Raw genomic sequence first — 16,199 nt, forward strand, 5'->3', positions numbered from 1 at the left:
CAGTTTAATATGAGTAATTGCCACTGGTAGCAAATTGCATCAGACAGCATTTTATCACGGCCCCCGGCCCTTTCCCCAAGTCTCTCCCCATCACCTGCAGGCTCCGGCTCAGGGGCTGGTGTCGGCAGAGCCCGGGGGGCTGGTTCCAGCCATCGGAGAAAGTCACCCCTGGGCTGGGCACAGAGGGGGTTAATGCCGGTCTCTCCCCGGCACAGACCCTGCTGGGGGGCAGCAGCTGCTCAGTCCGGGCTCCCGGCTCACAATGGATGGGGAGGTGGCATCTGACGCAGGAAGATAAACAAGAATCAGAGGGAGCATAGCTTCCCTCTCTGTGCAAGAACCAGAGCCCTCTGGATGAGCCCCGTTCTGCACACTAGGGTGACCAGCTGTCCTGATTTTATAGGGACAGTCTCGAAATTTGGGGGTTTTCCTTATATAGGCTCCTATTACCCTCCCCCCCGCCGTCCCGATTTTTCACATTTGCTGTCTGGTCACCCTAACACTGGCCCCCAAAGCAGGACCCTCCGGGGGACCAGGGCAGAATCCTGCAAATCACCCCCAGACTCTGAGTCATGGATTAAGGTCCATGGAGGGCTGGGAGAGGTTGCCCCTGTCCAGGGGTGTGCATCCCCAAAAAGGCAGGGGGTCTTGGGGCTGGGTGGGGGAGCTGCAGCTGGGGGGTTGGAACAATTTGTACAGTGTGTGTGGGGGAGAGGGGGGCTGAGAGCCATTGAACCAAACTGCAAACCCTGCATATGATGGAAACCACTTCAAGCAGGGGGGTGCGGCAGCCCCCCTTGTTCCAGCACCTCTGGGCTGTGGTGCCATGCAGTTTATCGCTAGGACCCAGACGGGAGCTAGGCTGGGGTCACGCTGGCCCGGCAGCAGGAAGTGATGTGACTTGCACTCCCCGGTTGGTGGCTACAGTAACTCTTTGTTGTTGCTGTCTGGGTGAGTCCCAAACCCCCTTCTCCCACCCCACGCAGAGCTGGGCCTCCAGACCCAGCAGGATCCCACCTGAGCGCCTCTGCCCGCAGGGACAGCACCCAAGGTAAAAGAAACCTTCCCATCCACTACGCCTCTATGTACAGGGAGGAGAGGGTTAGGCCAGGGGTGTGTATTTTTCACCAGTGAATTTTCACATCCCGGTGCAGTGTAGGGGTGTGAAGTGCATGTGCCTTGCAAACTCCATGAGCTGGTGTGAATTTCCATTGCTCTGGATAAGTCAATGGAACTGTCGCCAATTGAGAGCAGCTGGGGATCTGTCTTGGGAAAAGAAACCCACTGTATGATCAGTGTTTATTAGAGTAACAATTTGTACAAAGCTGCTTTAATCTCCTCCAGAGTCAGCTAATGCCCGACCAAGTGGAATACGATTTTGGTTTTTCATCCCTGCCCACCCTGGCTAATAGCCATTGATGGACCTATCCTCCACTTCTTTTATGAAGCCTGCATCTGAAGAAGTGGGTTTTTTACCCACGAAAGCTTATGCCCAAATAAATTTTAGTCTTTAAGGCGCCACCGGACTCCTCGTTGTTTTTGTGGGTACAGACGTACACGGCTACCCCTCTGATTTATGAACCCTGTTAGCCTTTTGGCCTTCACAACATCCTCTGGCAAAGAGTTTGGTTGACTGTGTGTTGTGTAAAGAAATATTTACATTTGTTTGTTTTAAACCTGCTGCCTATTCATTTCATTTCATTTGGTGACCGCTAGTTCTTGTGGTATGAGAAGGAGTAAATAACCCTTCCTTATTTACTTTCTCCACCCTACTCATGACTTTATACACCTCTATCCTACCCTCCCCCCATCTCTTTTCTAAGATGAAAAGTCCCCGGTTTATTAATCTCTCCTCATACGGAAGCTGTCCCATACCCCTAATCATTTTTGTTGCCCTTTGCTGAACCTTTTCCAATTCCAGTAGCTCTTTTTTGAGATGGGGCAACCACATCTGCATGTATTCCAGGTGTGGGCGTACCGTGAGTTTCTACAGAGGCAATATGATATTTTCTGTCTTATTATCCATCCCTTTCTAAATGATTCCCAACACTCTGTTCGCTTTTTTGACAGCCGCTGCACATGGAGTGGTTGTTTTCAGGGAACTATCCACAATGACTCCGCAATCTTTTTCTTTCTATAAGCAAACTACAAAGGGACAAAGCCTGCTAGCTCAAGATTTTGTTATGTTATTTTATTCTGTCATTATATCTTTAAAGGCCATGTCTACACTAGGATTTCAGGGGGTGATTTTCAAAGCCACAAAGGGCAGAGGTCTGTTCTGTGTTTGTATAGTCCCCTAGCTCACTAAGTCCAGGTGGGTGAGGGTACCTTTTCTTAGGCCAACTTGTGTTGGCGACAGAGACAAGCTTTCAAGCTTACACAGAGTGCTTCAACTTAAGTCTGGGCCTGAGCTGACAAAGAGCTCTGTCTCTTTCACCAATATAACTTTATCCAATAACTGGTATTACCTTCCCACCCTGGCTTCAGGATTTTGCCCGAGCCCTGCCACATGGAGCTGAAACGTGTAACTTAGCTTTGTGGAACCCTGGGCAATTGCCCTGCTTGCCACCCCTAATGCCGGCCCTGCACTTGCAACCCCCCTAAATCCATCCCGCAACCCCCCTGGGGGTCAGAACCCTCAGGTTGAGAAACACTGGTCTAGATGAGTTGATGTACCACCTGGAAGACCTCTGCATGCCCCCAGGGGTATGTGTAGCCCTGGTTGAGAACCACTGGTGTAGGCCAGACCTACAGAATGAGGTCTGTTTCCTGGAAAGCAGTGACTCTGGATGGATTTAGGGGTAGTAGTGGACAAGGAATTCAACATGAGCTCCCAGTGTGATGCTGCTGGGCTAATGCGATCCTTGGATGTTTAAATAGCAGTGAGTAGGAATAGGAAAGTGATTTTACATTTGTGCAACATTGGTGAGACTGGTACTGGAATACTGCCTGCCGTTCTGGTGTCCACATATTAAAAAGGGTGTTGGCAAAATTGGAAAGGTGTGCAGAAAAGATTCAGGGGCCGGAGAATGTGCTTTATAGCAAGAGTCTTAGGACTGGTCTACACTACAGACCTCTGTAAGTATAATGCACAGTCAACCTTTGGAACTCCTTGCCAGAGGATGTTGTGAAGGCCAAGACTACAACAGGGTTAAAAAATAAAACTAGATAAGTTCACAGAGGATGGGTCCATCAATGGCTATTAGCCAGGATGGGCAGGAATGGTGTCCCTAGCCTCTGTTTGCCAGAAGCTGGGAATGAGCGACAGGGGATGGATCACTTGATGATTCCCTGTTCTGTTCATTCCCTCTGGGGCACCTGGCACTAGTCACTGTCGGAAGACAGGATACTGGGCAAGATAGACCATTGGTCTGACCCAGTATGGCCATTCTTATGTTTTTAACTAAATCACTCAGAGGCTGAAAAATCCATCCCCTCGGTCAACATGGTTATAACGACCTAACCCCCATGTACACAGCACTATGTTGGTGGGAGAGCTTCTTAGTTTCCCCCTTTTGAAGAAGTGGATTAACTAAGGTGAAGGGAGAGCTCTCTTCTGTCCACTTAGTGCAGGGGTGGGCAATCTACGGCCTGGGGGCCACATCCGACCCTTCAGATGTTTTAATCCAGCCCTTGAGCTCCCACCGGGGAGCGAGGTCTGGGTCTTGCCCTGTTCCAGCTGGGGAGCGAGGTCGGGGGCTTGCCCCACTCCATGCGTGTTGTGGCTCTGCACAGCTCCCAGAAACAGCAGCATGTCCCTCTTCCAGCTCCTACACATAGGGGAAGCCAGGGGGTTCCGCACACTGGCCCCACCCCAAGTGCCGCCCTCACAGCTCCCATTGGCTAGGAACTGCAACCAATGGGAGCTGCAGGGGCAGTGCTGGTGGACGGGGCAGCACGCCGAGCCGTGTGGCCGCGCCTCCGCGTAGGTGCTGGAGAGGGGACATGCCGCTGCTTTCAGGAGCTTCTTGAGGAAAGCACCACCCTGAACCTGCACCCCTGACCTCCTTCCATGGCCCAATCCCCAGCCCCATCCCTGATCCCCCTCCTGCCCTCAGTCACAGCATGGAGCACCCTCCTGCACCCCCAGCCCTTCATCCCCAGAGCTTGTACCGCCATCCAGACCCTTCTGTCCCCCACACCCCAACCCTCTGCCCCAGCTGGAGCTCCTTCCCGCACCCTGAACTCCCCATTTCTGTCCCCACCCCAGAGCCCGCACCCCCAGCCAGAGCCCTCACCCCCTCTCGTATCCCAACCCCCAATTTCATGAGCATTCATGGCCCGCCATACAATTTCCATACCCAGATGTGGCCCTTGGGCCAAAAAGTTTGCCCGCCCCTCACTTAGAGCATCTTCATTAAACTGCTACAATGGAGTCTATGCAGCGTTCTCAGTGTAGACCTGCCCTTAAAGAGCTCAACCTGTTAGCTTATCGAAAAGAAGATCGAGAGGTGACTTGAGTTGATTAGGGTGTAAGTGCTGTTATGGGTTGGGCTAAAGCTTGTTATGGGGCAGGCCTGGCCCCTGCCTTCCATTCAGGATAACGCTGAAGAAGGCATTGTAATTGAGTGGCTGAAACAATGGAATTAGCACCCATGTCCACAGGCACATATGGGAAAGCTGATAGAAGCTGAATCACAGAGCCCAGAGGATTTCAAACACATGGGCTAGGCCAGTGGTTCACAAACGGGGGTACACGTACCCCTGGGGGTACACAGCCACCTTCCAGGAGGGATGTCAACTCATCTAGATATTTGCCTAGGTTTACAACAGGCTCCATAAAAAGCGCTAGTGAAGTCAACACAAACTAAAATCTTATACAAACCATGACTTGTTTATCCTGCTGTACAGACTATACACGGAGATGGAAGTACAATATTTCTATTCCAATGGATTTATTTTACCATTATATGGTAACAATGAGAAAGGAAGCAACTGTTTAATATTAGTGGCTGTGACACTTTTGTATTTTCATGTCTGATTTTGTGAGCAAGTCGTTTTTAAGTGAGGTGAAACTTGGGGGTACACCAGACAAATCACCTCCTGAAAGGGGCACAGTCGCCTGGAAAGGTTAAAAACCGCTGGGGTAGGTCTTTGATTGGTAGAACTGTTAGGAGGCTGAAATTGGCTTCTTATTCCCAGCTCCTTATTCATGGCTCCCAATTCCGTCTTCAAAGGCCAAAAAAAAATTAAAAATACGTCAGTGTCAGATCTTTTTTTTTTTTAGAAATTTGATCAAATTAACATGACTGAATGTGATACAAATTGAAGTTACTAAGTACTTAATTGTTTATTAATTCAATAATCCAATAAGGAGGTGGCTGCACCTGACAATATAAGTCTCCGGTCACCCCCAAGTGACACATCCCCGTGACGGTTATGACTGTTCTGAAGGACCTGGCACAAGCCAGCATGTAGGTGCCTACTAGACAGCTAAGTTCTTCGATGAATACAAGTTTAAATTTTGCTGACCCAAAGGGGTAGTGGGTGTCATGCGTTTGCTGAAGTATCTCTCAAGGGATTGAGACTTTTGTGCCAAAGCCGCGCCCTAGGCTGTGCAAAAAAAATGTTCTTAGAATCCCTAAACCTTAAGAAAAGCTTTTATTGGCGGGGGGAGATGTATCTCAGGAACCGCATAATCAAACAACCTTAAATGTCGGTCACTAAGCCGCCTCCATGTTTCCATGCTGCGCAGCAAAGTTCAAGACAATCCGAATACCCATGCAGATTTTAGAGTGATTAGAAGAGTTCCACCTTTAAGCAGAAAGCAGGTCCTAAACTGAACTCCCCATCACTGTAACAAACAGCTGACACACAGGCCTGTCTTATCAGCCCTCACCCACCTTCCACATGGAGACCCTGGTAGGTTTCAAAGTCCTTCAAATCCTTCCCCCTTTTTACAATTCTCAATTCTTTGCTTGCTAGGCTTCTTTAACCCTGGGTATGCAATTTTCACAAGAAAGGGTGGTATTTTTACAAACTCATTTACCAGCCTAGCGATTTGCGCTAATTAGCGCCAAGTGGTTTTAGTTTCTGATAGTTCGTTGATGCTTATCTGGCTTCCCTCTACAAGTCACTGCATTGCATGTCCTATTTCAAGAAGGATGCGAATCCCTTCCCCATCCTCAAGTGGTAACAATGCAAGGTGAGAGGGGGAACATAAGAATGGCCATACTGGGTCAGACCAATGATCCATCTAGCCCAGGATCCTGTCTTCCGACAGTGGCCAATGCCAGGTGCCCTATGCGAATGAACAGAAAAGGTAATCCTCAAGTGATCCATGCCCTGTCTCCCATTCTCAGCTTCTGGCTAATAGCCATTGATGGACCTAACCTCCATGAACTTATCTAGTTCTTTTTTGAACCCTGTTATAGTCTTGGCCTTCACAACATCCTCTGGCAAGGAGTTCCATGGGTTCACCGTGCGTTGTGTGAAGAAATACTTCCTTTTGTTTGTTTTAAACCTGCTGCCTATTCATTTCATTGGGTGACCCCTCGTTCTTGTGTTATGCGAAGGAGTAAATAACGCTTCCTTATCTACTTTCTCCACACCTGTCATGATTTTATAGACCTCGCTCATATCTCCCCCCTTAGTCGTCTCTTTTCCACGCTGAGAAGTCCCAGTCTTATTAACCTCTCCTCATACGGAAGCTGTTCCATACCCCTCATCATTTTTGTTGCCCTTTTCTGAATCTTTTCCAATTCCAATCTATCTTTTTTGAGATGGGGCGACCACATTTGCCCACAGTATTCAAGACGTGGGCATACCATGGATTTATATAGAGGCCATATGATACCGACTCATGCCCATGCATCCTCACTAGCTGTCACGGCACGGGTTATGGAGAGAGGAGGCCATATGGTTCTGACAGCCTCTTTCAGTGGTAGGGTCACCGAACTCCCAGGTGACAGGTGAGCTGCTAGAACAACCAGGAGGGTTTTAAACTAACCAGGAAGTGGTGGGGGAGGGGGGGATAACCGGGCAATCATGGTACCAATACCCAAGATTGTAAACCAGCCTCAAGTCATCATAGGTATGACAAATCCAAATGCAAAGAGTCATATAAGAAACACTCTTAAAAAAATATTTTCTATAGTGTAATGCGAGGAGCCTAGGTGATAAATAAGAGGAAGTGGAGATGCTCATGTATGAGAGGAAATATGATATGAATGGTATTCCCAGTTCTCCGCAGACTCCACTTCCTTTATCAGTCTGTGGCTAGCAGGTGTGTGATAAACGGGAGGGCCCCTGCCCTCCGCCATCAGCTGGTCGGGACAAGGAGCTCTCTCTTTCTCCTCACTCTGAAGCCTCCTGGCTGCTCTGAGCCGGGGGGGGGGGGATATTCTGCTACTATGTGACCCCCCAGCAGGGGTGAAAGTAAGTCAAGTGACTTACCGGTACTCTGGGGCCAGCTCTGGCCCCTGGAAGGAGCGGGGCCTAGGGCAGAAGGGGCGGGGTGGAAGGGGTCAGAGCCAGCCCTAGCCCACCCTGTAAGGTAAGTGCCCCCCCCACTGGGGTAGCAGCAGCAGCCCGGGGCTCCGGGGGCTATTTAAAGGGCCCAGGGCTTCCCTCTTCTACCGCCCTGGTCCTTTAAATAGCCGCCAGAGCCCCGGAGTAGCGGCGGTGGGGCTCTAGTGGCTATTTAAAGGGCCTGGACATAGAAGCAGGGGAGCCCCAGGCCCTTTGAATAGCTGCCGCGGCCCTGCAGCCACTACCCCAGGGCTCCAGCTGCGGGGATCTGGAGGAAATTTAAAGGGCCTGGGGCTCCAGCTACTGCTGGGAGCCCCAGGCCCTTTAAATTGCCCCCTGGGGAAGCCGGGGCTGCCCCAGTACGTGCACCGGCTCTTGCCGATATGCCGTCCCGGGGCGTACCGGCCTACTTTCACCTCTGCCCCCCACAGCTTCCGTTTTATTGGTCCCCCACCCCTGTGACTAGTGGGATTGTGGCTGGGGCAGCAGGTGCTGAGTGGGGGACTCTTGTTGTTTCAGGAGCCGGTGACCTTCGAGGAGGTGGCTGTGTATTGCACCCAGGGGCAGGGGGCTCTGCTGGACCCCACTCAGAGAGCCCTCTGCGGGGACGTCATGCAGGAGAACTACGAGACGTTGACCTTGCTGGGTAAGGGGTTCTTGTCGCCTCAGTTATTGGAAGCTGAGGGGATTGGGATGTGGCCATTTCAGCTTCTTCTCAGGGTCTTCCCTGGTCACTTCAATTTCAGGGACATGGGCTGATAATCCTCAGATCCAGGGTGAGAGACTCAGATCTCCACACCCCTCCCCATAGGATGGAGGAGTCCGAAACCCAGTGGAGATGCTCATTATCCCTATCCCCTCCAGATCTCAAGGTGTCAGAAGAATTGTCCTGACCTGCCTGTCTCAATTCTCATTCACACACAGAATCCCTCTTCTCCTCCCTTCCCGGGATTAGCTCCATCCCTGAGCAGGGCTCTGGGCTCTTGGGGTTTAGAAATAGGCCCGAGGGAAGAGGTGGGTGAGGGCGGAGTGAGGGTGGGGCCTCAGGGGAGGGGGCTGAGTAGGGGCAGGGCTTCAAGGCGGAGCACGCCCAGGGAAAACCAAAAGTCAGCACCTATGGGTGCTTAAAAGTGATCACTTGTTAGCCTCCAGCACAAATGAATCTTGAGTGCAAAGGGTGGTTATCTGAAGTCACTGTCTTCCTGTGTACCTCCAACCAAGCCTTTCTTGAATTAACCCCTTGTAGTCTTGCAGCCACCACCCTTACATCTGTCAGAAAAAGAGAACATATAATATTCATAACTTAACACAGAGCGGCTCCAAATCTGTCAAAGGCACATCTCCCCCCTTCCCATCCCAAAGGGGCTCAGTGACCATGTTCAGGCGTGCCAGAACAGAGGTGGCCTGGGGGCAATGCCCTCCCTCTTTTTATCGGCCATAAGGGTGAGTGATGGGAGGGAGGGGGTGGAGAGGAGCAAGCAGGAGGTGGGGTCTTGGGGGAAGAGGCAGTGTGGGGGCTCAGGCAGAAGCAGGCAATGCGAGGGCAGGGGCTCAGGAGAATGGGTGGTGCGAGGGGGAGGGCTTGGAGAGAAGGGGTCGGGTGGGGCAGGGCCTCAGGGGAAGGGACGGGACCTCAGGGGGAAGGAACAGCTCGGGGGCAGGGCCATGGGTCAGGCATTGGTGCCCCCCACTTTTAGGAACCTTGTGTTGCTCCTAACCATGGTCCCGTCCGTTCAGATTCCATGTCCCCCGAGCCCAGGTTAAGATCAAGGAATGTTCTTTGTGACAAACACTCTCCCAATGCCTGACACGCCCTGATCTGGTCTGATTTAACCCCCCACTCCGAGCAGGATTCCCCTTCCCCCAACCTGGCCTGATCACCCGGCTGGAACGAGGGGAAGAGCCATGGGTCTCGGATCTACAGGGCTTTAAGGAAAGGGGGGAAATCAAGAGAGGTGCCTGAACTGCTGTGGAGTCAAACAAACTGACAGAGAAGCCATCAGAGCATGAGGCAAAAAGTGGAGACTCCCACAAACATGTTGTGAATGAACCCTCCCAGTTCTGCCTCATCTCACCCACATCAGGGCTGTTGCCATCAGGGATCATAGGATGGAAAGGAACCTGGGCTCAAGGCAGGACTAAGTATTATCTGGACCATCCCTGGCAGGGGTTTGTCCAACCTGCTCTTAAAAATCTCCCATGATGGAGATTCCACAACCTCCCTAGGCAATTTATTCCAGTGCTTAATTGCCCTGACAAGAAGTTTTCCCTAATGTCCAACCTAAACCGCCCTTGCTGCAATTTAAGCCCATTGCTTCTTGTCCTCTCCTCAGAGTTTAAGGAGAACAATGTTTCTCCCTCCTCCTTGTAACAATCTTTTATGCACTTGAAAACTGGTAACATGTCCCCCTCTCAGTCTTCTCTTCTCCAGACTAAATAAACCCAGGGTTTTTTTTTCAATCTTCCCTCATAGGTCATGTTTTCTAGACCTTTCATCATTTTTGTTGCTTTTCTCTGGACTTTCTCCAATTTGTCCACATCTTTCCTGAAATGTGGTACCCAGAACTGGACACAGTACTCCAGTTGAGGCTGCATCAGCATGTAGTAGAGCAGAAGAATGACTTCTCATGTCTTGCTTACAGCACGCCTGCTAATACATCCCAGAACGATGTTTGCGTTTTTGCAACAGGGTTACACTGTTAACTTATATTTAGCTTGTGATCCTCTGACCCCCAGATCCCTTTCCACAGTACTCCTTCCTAGGCAGTCATCAGTGTGACCTAATCAGTTGTATCATCATGGCGGATGTCACGTATGGCTTCCCACCCACCCACCCTCCCTGGCTGATAGATGTAGGACCTCACCCCCCTATTCTGTGATCGACCACAACAGAGTTATTCTTCCTCATCTTTCAAGAGTGGTGGCTCTTCTTCTTCTACTACTACTTTCTCTCTGTCTTTCACACACATCATCCCCTCTATGCTTGGATGATGTGGAGATGTAACCCAGTTGTAATGGATCATGGAGCTCCTGGCACCCACTTCAGAGAAGGAACAATTACAGATGGTTCAGTAAATTATACCTTTCTCAATTTCCCCAACACTTATTGTGTTATGTTTCCCCTCTTCACTCTTCCTTGTTCTTTTCTTTCACCCAAGCATGGGGAATGATTAATGTCTGAATTCTTTCTCTTTATTCCAGCAGGTGATGGGATAGAGAATGACAAAAAGGAGGAGAATCTACAGCGGGAAGGTCCTGAGCAAGTGGCATCTCAGGGGACCTTATCGGAAAGATCCAAGGGGAATTTTCCCCAGAGTTGCGAGCAGGGAAAAATCTGGGGGAAACAGCACAAGTCAAAGAAGCGGCTGGGCAACCAACCGAGGAAAAGAGTGGGTAAGACCCTTAATTGTGAGGAAGGATGTAAAAGCCTCAAGGAAACCTCAGCCCAGAAGAGAATCCACGCAGAAGAGAGAAAAAACACATGCACTGAGTGTGGGAAAACCTTCAATCGGAGCTCAAACCTGATTTCTCATCGGAGAACCCACACGGGAGAGAAACCCTATAAATGCACGGAGTGTGGGAAGAGCTTCAGTCAAACCTCCAATCTTATTTCTCATCGGAGAATCCACACGGGAGAGAGACCCTATAAGTGTATTGAGTGCGGGAAAAGCTTCAATCAGAGCTCCAACCTTATTACGCATCAAAGACTCCACACGGGAGACCGACCCTACAAATGCCCCGACTGTGGGGAAAACTTCAATCAGAGCTCAGATCTTATTACTCACCAGAGATTGCACACGGGAGAAAGGCCCTACACGTGCATGGACTGTGGGAAAAGTTTCATTTGCCGCTCAAACCTCATTTCGCATCAGAGAATCCACACAAGAGAGAGACCCTATAAATGCTTAGACTGCGGAGAAAGTTTTGACTGGAGCTCACAGCTTATTAAACATCAGATATTCCATACGGGAGAGAAACCGTACAAATGCTTGGACTGTGGGAAAAGTTTCAGCGACAGCTCCACCCTTATTTCGCACCGGAGAATCCACACGGGGGAGAGACCCTATAAATGCCTTGACTGTGGGAAAAGCTTCCATCAGAACTCAACCCTTATTAGGCACAGAAGAACCCACACTGGAGAGAAACCCTATAAATGCCTCGATTGTGGGAAACGTTTCAATCAGAGCTCAAACCTTACTACGCATCAGAGACTTCACATGGCCCAGAAACCTTGAATGTGGAAGCAGCTTAGGGTGACCAGATGTTCCAATTTTATAGGCGCCTATTAACCCCCCACCTTTGTCCCAATTTTTCACACTTGCTGTCTAGAGCACCTATAACTATCTGATTGTGCCAGCCATTGGCAAATCCATACAGGGAAGATGCCTCTTAAATGTCCTTAGCATGGAAAATCCTTCAAACAGTTAACAGACTTGTCTACATTGCAGAGCCTTGGCTGGGTATATTTCTGCTGGCAGAGTCTCTTAGTGGAGACACAGCTTAAGCCAACAGAAGGCGATCTGCTGAAATGGCTAAACCACCTCCTGGGAGGACATTTGCTAAGCCCACAGAAGCACTAGCTGTATCTACACTGGGATATTTTTTCCGGGATAGCTATGTTGTCTAGGGGGTGTATGATTTTTTTCACACTCCTCGCCATCATAGGTCCATCAATGGCTATTAGCCAGGATGGGCAGGGATGGTGTCCCTAGCCTCTGTTTGCCAGAAGCTGGGAATAGGTAATGGGATGGATCACTTGACGATTATCTGTTCTGTTCATTCCCTCTGGGGCACCTGGCGTTGGCCACTGTTGGAAGACAGGACACTGGGCTAGATGGATCTTTGGTCTGACCCAATATGTTCTTATGTTCATAGCTATGCCAGCAAACTTAGTAGCATAGACTAAACTGATATCAGACATCAGAGATTCCACACATTGGAGATTCTACCAGTGCCAAACCAGTGTCCTAATTCCAACATGTATCTGTGGCATTTGGCTCCCGAGCATCTAGCTGCCCATCGCTGGGGTGAGGACACAGCAGCAGCCAAACCTGAGCTGATCGGTGACCTTCTGGCTCTGTCTGGTCTAAGCAAACCCCAGACAGCGGAGGAGAAGCCCCTATCAGTCCCTCCTCCCTGCTGCAGCCCTGGCTGCTGAGCTGATGGGTCAAAGGTGGGGGAAGGGAGAGAGAGAAACTCGTGCAGATGCTCTCCCTGCCTGGCTGAAGTTCCCCCCTCTCCCTTCCTTTCCCAGATGGGATCCCCCTGCCATGGAGATGAGGAGAAGGACACTTGGACTAGGCCCCACCTTCACTCTACACACCTGTCCCCACCCCCCATCTTCCACCAGCCTCTGGGCTGGGCTCCCCCACTTGCCTATATAAGAACAGCCAGACTGGGTCAGACCAAAGATCCATCTAGCCCAGTATCCTGTCTTCCAACAGTGGCCAATGCCAGGTGCCCCTGGGGGAATGAACAGCACGGGCACTCATCAAGTGATCCATCCCTTGCCACCCATTCCCACTCCACTACCTGGAGCTGTTCCCTGCAAGGGATGTGTCCCTGACAGCTGACAATGTGTCCACTCCCCTCTATCAGTCCCCCAGGGCATTGGGTTCTGGGGAATGAAATATTAGGGGACCCAGAAACTGAGAGACTGAAGGTTTGGTGCTTGTGTAGATGGGAACCAGATGGGGCTCTCGGCTGGCACTAGCTAGTATTTGGGGATAATGGAGTAAGAGGGGAGGGAAGGGATGGGCTTAGAGAGATTCTGCTCCCTGTTTTTCACCCCTTCTGCCCCTTTGATCTGCCCCCTCCACGTTCAGTCATTGACAGGGACTGATTTCCATACGGTCCTTGAAAGAGGCCTAGAAAAGGCTAAAGGCCTAGGAATCACACCTCAACCATGGCAGCATCAGCCTCTGAGGCTAGGAAATATGGTCTGGGTTCAGCTGGGGTTAGCTAGCATGTTTCCCTCTGATCTGGGTCAAACTTCAGCCAGTGTTCCTGACCGACTCGGAGCATCTGAGATTTACAGTGGATGAGAAGCTGGATATGAGTCAGCAGTGTGCCCTTGTTGCCAAGAAGGCTAATGGCATATTGGGCTGCATTAGTAGGAGCATTGCCAGCAGATCGAGGGAAGTGATTATTCCCCTCTATTCAGCACTGGTGAGGCCACATCTGGAGTATTGCATCCAGTTTTGGACCCCCAATACAGAAAGAAATGAGGACAAATTGGAGAGAGTCCAGTGGAGGGCAATGAAAATGATTAGGGGGCTGGGGCACGTGACTTATGAGGAGAGGCTGAGGGAACTGGGCTTATTTAGTCTGCAGAAGAGAAGAGTAAGGGGGGGATTTGATAGCAGCCTTCAGCTACCTGAAGGGGGGTTCCAAAGAGGATGGAGCTCGGCTGTTCTCAGTGGTGGCAGATGACAGAATAAGGAGCAATGGTCTTAAGTTTCAGTGGGGGAGGTCTAGGCTGGATATTAGAAAACACTATTTCACTAGGAGGGTGGTGAAGCACTGGAATGGGTTACCTAGGGAGGTGGTGGAATCTCCATCCTTAGAGGTTTTAAAGGCCTGGCTTGACAAAGCCCTGGCTGGGATGATTTAGTTGGTGTTGGTCCTGCTTTGAGCAGGGGGTTGGACTAGATGACCTCCTGAGGTCTCTTCCAACCCTCATCTTCTATGATTCTATGATCTCATTTATAGCAGCACCTCCTTTAGAGACATGGTGGTTACAGGCATCAAGTTCCCCCTTGTTGGGACAGATTGCGTCAGTCCAAGCAATTCTCACCTTGCTCTGGCTTGTACTGAGGAGCATTTATATTTATACCTTTTGTATTTTATTAAGCAGAATTGAATAGATTCTAAAATAGCTAGAGCCGGGACAGAAAAATGCATTGACTCAGCCTGTGAGTTACTGGAGGGTGATGGGATGAGTCAGAGAAATTCCCTCCATCACCATGTTGATCCCCCACCCCCTACCCCCCATTAGCTCACCGATTGTTTATCCTCCCCACATTCCACCCTTCCTCCTTCCAAAGTGTCGGCTCTCCATGCACTTTGATTTCTTTGAACCTAAATCAGACTCGAGAGGGCTGGAGAGGAAAGTGTCACAGACCTGGAAGAGGAATCCCAGACACGGTGTGATCCTTCCGAATTGAAATCCTGGTTTCCATCTGTTGGCAAAGAGGCTTCTGCTTCTGGGCTTTTTTCATTGCAAAGTTCAGATTATTTGGGGGATTATTTGCAAGTTTGGGGGATTTTTTTGTTTGTTTTCCTTTCATTATGATGGTGCTAAAATTTTGTAAATAATACATCTAATGAGGCACAAAGTGAAGTAGGTGGAGCCAATTTAAAAAGGAACACGGGCAAATCTGGTCTCCTGAATTTGAGTCAGATGCAACATACTCCTGGATTTCAACTGATGTGAACTTGAAATTGGATTTTCAGCTCTTGTACTTTTGGGTTTCTCTCTTTCCTGAAGACGTTTGGATCACATACTTGGATATTAGTTTGGCTTGGTGGGATGTACAGCGGATTTATTGGATACCTGCCTCTGACAGTATTTGCCAGAATAGTCTTTTCTCATTTGTTTTTTACTGCTTCCCCACCCTTCGCCATGTGACTTTAATGTTGTTTGAACAATGAAAATTATAAATAAGTATCGATATACACACTGATGGGTGACTGTGAGGGTCGCAGTTCAAGAGGCAGTAAGTGACATGGAGAAGGAAGCTATGGATGGATCCCTGCAGTGACATGGGATCCAGTCAGGGTGGGAGAGGGTGGGAGGCAGAAGACAGGGGGAACAGTAAAGTTTGCTCTGGAAAGCCAGACTGCTGAGTCTGAGAACTGTCAATTCACTGCACTTGGGCCAGAGAGAGACAGGAAACACCATCTGAGCAGCGGGTGAAGCCATCCCTGAATCCTACAGGGCAACGAATGATGCTTCAAGTTGAGTGATGGGGGGGGGCATCTGATTCCTCAGAGGACGAGGTTGTGCGGAGCTGAGAAGGAAGCAGGGGATGTCAGTAGGTCTGACTAGCCTTGAAGACCGGTCTGCCTCCATCTCCGAGACCAGAGAGAGACAAGCAACCTGACAGCCCACCTGGTCACCCCTTCCCGTCTAGGGGGGAGACTGTCTCTGCCCCACCCACCAGGTGCATCCCCAGGGAGATAAAAGCCTCGGCTGGGACTGGAGATGCCGACACTGCTGTCAGTTTACCCCGTTCTCTGGCTCCCGTGAAACCACGTTCCCTGGATTTCCTGTTCTCGGCGCATTTGTGACTAGATCCCGGTGTCTCTCCCGGAGTCTCTGCACTTTTCTGCTGGCTGTAAAATGTTCGCTCCGTTGCTGAGGCCTGCAGGAGCTGGAAGCAGCACTGTCCTGGTTTGGGCTGGGGTTGAAATACACCACGCTGAGCTGGGCGTAGGGTGGAGGGATAGTGGGGGTGCTTTTTATTTCTTGATTGAAATTATGAAGTAGAATTTAGTTTCTCAAACTCCCAGTGTCCTTAGTCTGGAATTATGAATAGAAATGGCCTTGAATAGGTTCAGAGGCTGTCAAGGAAGCCTCTCTGAGGTGTGCTTTTCCCACCTAAGCTGGTGCCTGTGTGTATTTCCTAAGATGGTGTGTGTGTGTGTGTGTGCATGTACACTTTATTAGGCCTGATCCTCATGCCACAATTTGTTCCCCATTCCTTTATGGACTACGAAATAAAGGC

General features: G+C 50.1%; 1 protein-coding gene and 1 pseudogene across 2 annotated transcripts; one reads left to right on the top strand and one right to left on the bottom strand.

Annotated features, from left to right (window-relative positions):
* The window catches only part of LOC119842653, a 1,040,433-nt pseudogene that overhangs the window by 120,838 nt on the left and 903,396 nt on the right, over positions 1–16,199 (bottom strand).
* Positions 888–15,978, top strand: LOC122456602 (zinc finger protein 239-like). 2 transcript variants are annotated; one of them, XM_043496986.1, is made up of 3 exons: positions 888–1,051; positions 7,990–8,116; positions 10,672–15,978. In XM_043496986.1, exons 2-3 carry the CDS (start codon positions 8,083–8,085, stop codon positions 11,703–11,705), a joined length of 1,068 nt encoding a protein of 355 aa, XP_043352921.1. In that variant the 5' UTR covers positions 888–1,051; positions 7,990–8,082; the 3' UTR covers positions 11,706–15,978. The 2 variants fall into 2 exon arrangements, with proteins under 2 accessions (XP_043352921.1, XP_043352922.1); XM_043496987.1 differs by having other exon boundaries at positions 10,675–15,978.

The sequence above is a fragment of the Dermochelys coriacea genome, chromosome 14, assembly GCF_009764565.3.
Source record: "Dermochelys coriacea isolate rDerCor1 chromosome 14, rDerCor1.pri.v4, whole genome shotgun sequence".
Classification (NCBI taxonomy): Eukaryota; Metazoa; Chordata; order Testudines; family Dermochelyidae; genus Dermochelys; species Dermochelys coriacea.

What these genes read in the sequence shown, in the direction of transcription:
- LOC122456602 (XM_043496986.1), top strand. Translation starts at nt 8,083, where the DNA reads ATGCAGGAGAACTACGAGACGTTGACCTTGCTGG. An exon ending in CGAGACGTTGACCTTGCTGG is followed by an intron (nt 8,117 to 10,671) that starts GTAAGGGGTTCT and finishes TCTTTATTCCAG; the next exon opens with CAGGTGATGGGATAGAGAAT.